This window comes from Daktulosphaira vitifoliae, unplaced genomic scaffold, assembly GCF_025091365.1.
Source record: "Daktulosphaira vitifoliae isolate Bord-2020 unplaced genomic scaffold, ASM2509136v1 Scaffold_2, whole genome shotgun sequence".
In the NCBI taxonomy this organism is placed as follows: Eukaryota; Metazoa; Arthropoda; class Insecta; order Hemiptera; family Phylloxeridae; genus Daktulosphaira; species Daktulosphaira vitifoliae.
In genome coordinates, this window is record NW_026099573.1 from 16177343 (window position 1) to 16182219 (window position 4877).

The 4877-nt window shown below is 24.4% G+C and overlaps 1 protein-coding gene across 1 annotated transcript; it reads left to right on the top strand.

Annotated features, from left to right (window-relative positions):
- Positions 1 to 1118: 1118 nt before the first annotated feature.
- LOC126898015 (uncharacterized) lies at positions 1119 to 4516 on the top strand. Its single transcript, XM_050671962.1, has 3 exons — positions 1119 to 1200; positions 1422 to 1582; positions 4328 to 4516. Exons 1-3 carry the CDS (start codon positions 1119 to 1121, stop codon positions 4514 to 4516), a joined length of 432 nt encoding a protein of 143 aa, XP_050527919.1.
- The last annotated feature ends 361 nt before the right edge of the window (positions 4517 to 4877 follow it).

Sequence of the window (4877 nt, forward strand, 5' to 3'; positions counted from 1 at the left end):
TCTGTGTTTTTTACACATAAATAATATTTTTTGTTAAACTTTGGGGGCAGTTTACATATAAAACACAAGTCGTCGGCACAATTTTGTTTAACTTAATCTTTAAATTACATATGTTTAAATTTTGTAGTATTTCTAGAACATTCTTAAAAATTAAGTTGAAAAGGTTAACTTTTTATCCAAAAGTTGCTATTCACCCTAGTGTACAGATAAATGTTAGATTTCAATAAAGGGAAATTATAATCTCTGACAAATCTGATAAACTACATTTTATAAACTTCGACAATTATGAAATTTACTAAAAATCCTATTACAGATTGACTAATAAACAATCGGTGGATGTATGTATGATTTTGGTAAAATAATAACTAGCGGTCTGACTGGTAACTCTCAAACAAATGTCAAACAAGTATTATTTATAAGCAGCTCTTTCCACGTGATCACAAACCAATTGTAAACGATAACGCAAGTTGTCAATTTTAGCTAATTCCTCAACAAGTTCCGATATAATTTATTGCCGAACTGTTGAACTCGTGTTCGTTAAATACGAACAATGCTGAACCAATACTCAGTTATGTATGGCGGTTGGGTTGGGTTTACCAGGATTTTTTCCCCTATAAAAGTAATCAAATAAAAAAATTTGACATCTAGTTATTTATTTGATTCTGTGGCTTATTTTTAATGTCTGTACCTTATAAAAATGAGTTTCTGAAATTTTTATAAATTGTATAGAAGAGAATGTTTTCTTTCATTTTCAACAAATTTTAACGCGGAGGTTAGTTGTTTAGGCTTCAATTATTTATTGATTTTGTAGGACACCGTTAAATTGTTAATTTGATTTAGCTATCCTGTATAATTATAATTATACAATTAGTTATAATTATAATTAATAATCATATTTAATAATTATTAAATATGATATATAGCTTTTGAAAAATAGACACAGAATATTTTGTAGATTAAACGTTGCTAACAATAAAAAATGAGGTAAGGATTAATTTATGTAGTGGCTAAAATTATTTATTTTTAATGATAAAATATTTCATATGTTTAAATAAATTGTCACTTAAAACTAATTAGTAAATTTTAAATTATAATTCAAAATAGTATATATTTATAACATGGCAACTGATTATACTAAAGATTTTATTGAAATGGTAGAAGTTTCGAAAACTATGCTTCCATTAATGCGTGATATGGATGGTAATTTAATTTATTAAAAAATAAACAAATATTTTACTTGTATTTATTAATTATAATTTTAAAAATCTATCTAATTGTTCAAAAGCAATTTATAAAATAAAAGCAATTACCGTAACATGTAATTTTAAGTATAATAATACATGGTAATCTAATTAAATAATATTATTAAACATTTATCCGTTTTAAAAAAATATAACATACATAGTATTTGAACAATATAGAACGAGCTATTTGCGAAAAATGGATATCAAGAGCTAAATCTTTGCAAAGCAGAGATGTGAACGTGTTGAAACATCGAAATAATTTTATGAAGTATTTCCTAGGACTTATTAAACAATCGATTGCTGAATCGGGTCAGACACCATCTTGTTGTAAGTGGGGCGTAAGTTATCAATTTATTTACTATGAGTTAGTAGCTTAAGTTAATATTACAGAAATAATTTGTATAATAGCAACACCTAATGCACATTGTTATTTGTAGTGATGTTGCCAGATATTTTTTTTACAAAGGAATATATTTTTTTTCACAAAATATATTTTTTTTTTTTTAACAAATTAATTTTTTCNTCTAATAGGAACAAATTAATTTTTTCTACAGCCCATGGTACAATTAGTGCCACTAAACTTATTAAATTTGTAAAACACGAGATGAAAACATGTATAATTTTTTATTCTATTTGGTCACACTGAAGGAAGGAATAAAAATAAAAATTGAATTAAAAACATAGTAAAACCAATACCTTCTCATCTACACTTTGAATTAAAATAATTTACGTTTAAATTTTATAGTAATGATATTATTATAGTAAAAGTATAACAATTGTATATATAAAGGATTGTAAATATTAACTACATCAAAAGTTATAGGGCTGGTCAGAACATGTTGGACTATCCTGTTATATGTTGGATTTTTTACTTGAATTTTACCGAGGTTTGGTTTGGCTAATAATTTGTATAAATGATTAAATTATTTATTAATTTTATTATATATTATAATTTTTAATTCAATTAATTTAATAAAAATATGATTACAAAAATAAAATATCAGCCAATAAAAACCCTATCCTAATAAAGGCTGTCAAATGGTTATTGCCAATACTGGTGCAGTACTTCAATTATTATCTATACTGGTACTTAATAAAGATGTCTGTTTCGGGAATAATATGAAAAAAAATCAGCAAAGTGGGGCGTGGCATAGTTGGGTGCAGTATAAATAATATCTGACAGTGATTAAAATCACTATAAAAAAAACGCTTCGATGCAAATCTTTAGATAGTGTTTAATTTTAAAAAATTGGTGGATTATTCCAAAATCTACATGTTCTGCTAGTTCCTTATTAATATCTTGATTAAGATAAAGAATGTCGAATGAAAAAGGGATTATAAAAAAATATCATTTCTCATAAAAAAATTGTGTTAATCCATACACTTTTCAATAAGTTATAACATTATAAAGTTAAAAATGTAAAAAATAAAATCGAGAATTTTCACACAAAAATAGTATTTGGTGGCCATTTTCACCACGAAGACAAGTCCAGAGGTCAAATTTTTTTTTCCATAATTAAGTACATTACATTAGCTTTAATTTAAGATATATATAAAAGTGTCAGACTTTCCGGTACATTTTTAAGAATCAAGTTAAAAAAGTTAATTTTTTGTGAAAAAGTTGTCATTTTAAATCCCCCCCTGTGGGCAGGTTAAGTGTCAAATTTACAAAAAAAATATACCAAATGATAGGTAAAGACATCAAGCATCTATAAAAAAAAATTATATTGATTTGTTCATTTTTGAAAAAGTTATGGCAGTTTTAAGTAAAATAATTTGAAAAATTAGCGATTTTTAAATTTGTAATTGTTATGAAGATTTCACCCATTTACGAGGAACTAGGGAATTTTTTTCAATTTTTGAGGGTAATGTCTTCGACTAGATACGATTTGTGATCTTTTGACGTATCATTGAAAGAAATCAGTTTGGTGAGAGCTGAGAAAATGTGGTAACAGACATAAAAAAAAAAAACATCATAGTAAAATTAATACCTTCTCAGCTTCGTATCGAAGCTAAAATAAATACATCATAGTAAAATTAGCTTATATAAATAGTACTTATCTCAAAAAAATTATAATGATCCATATATTTTTCAAAAAGTTATAGCATTATAAAGCTAAAAAAATAAAAAAGAATTTTTTTACAAAAATTACATATTTTGTTTTATTAACTTTGATGTCTGTTTTCACCGTAAAAACAAAATAAAGTCCAATTTTTTTTTTTTCATAATTAAGTTTATTACATAAGCTTTAATTTTAAATATATAAATAAAAGTTTTAGTATTTTTGAAATACATTCAAAAATAAGGTTGAAAATGTTCTACTTTCTATATGCATTTTTAAGTTTTAAACCCCCTGTATTGAGAGAAATGGTCCGATTAATAAAAAAAAAAATATGTCGAATGAAAGAAATATATAAATAATATTTCTCTTAAAAAAATTGTATTGATCTATACATTTTTCGAAAAGTTATAGAAATATAAAATTAAAAATGTAAATATAAAAACGAGAATTTTAACATAAAAATAGCAAATGATACCCATTTTCATCATGAAGACAAAATAAAGTTCGATTTTTTTTCCCATAATCAAGTAATTACATTAGATTTAATTTAAGGTATATAAAATAGTATCAATATTTCCGGAATACTTTCAAAAATTAAGTTAAAAATGTTAGTTTTTGTAAAAAAGTTGCTATTTTAAATCACCCTCATTCAAAAAAATTATATCAAATAAAAGGGAAATAACTAAGGTTTCAATATAAAAAAAATTGTTCATTTGTTCATTTTTCAAAAAATTATGATAGTTTTTAAGAAAAAAAAAGTCAAAAATTACTGTTTTTTAAAATTTTAATTTTTTTGGAGATTTTCTCCGTTTACGGGGAACGAGGGAAATTTTTAAGGGTAATGTCTTCGACTTGATGCGATTTGTGATTTTTGACGTATCGTTGAAAAAAATCGGTTCGGTGAGAGCTGAGAAAAAGTGAAAACAGACACAAAAATAAATGATATCATAGTAAAATTAATACCTTCTCAGCTTCGCATTGAAGCTAATAAAATGTTAGTAAAAATGAAATATTTTATAGAAACAAGAACCAAGTGTTTATGATAAACCTGCACCATTGCCTAAACCATTACCATATCAATGTCATTGGACGCCAGATAAACGAACTTATGTTGCAATTCAACCTTTACCAAATCGTGGTGCTATGGTATATATGGCTGTAGCTGAGAAACCAGAACTTGGTTGGGAATTTCCAAGTGATAAACTATGATTATAGTATAAGGAAAATAACAAAGTATTATTAAATTATAACTCATGCCATAACAAAATGATTCTTCAACTAAATTTAATTTATTGTTTTATAAGATCTTAATGTATTTCTTGTAAATTTCGATTAACACTTAAAATGCTATAAACTTATAACTATAACTTAAATGTATGATTTCATTCTGCATTTTAATCTGTAAACAAATTTTTGAATTAAAAAAAATAATGAATATTTATAAATTATAAACTATTTCATATTTGTATGATAGTAGATAGACTAAACAACATCTAACAGGAGTTCTTTCCAAATTAAGAAATTTAATTGATTTACAAAAATTTTAATTTTAATTAAGTTTAATAAGAGA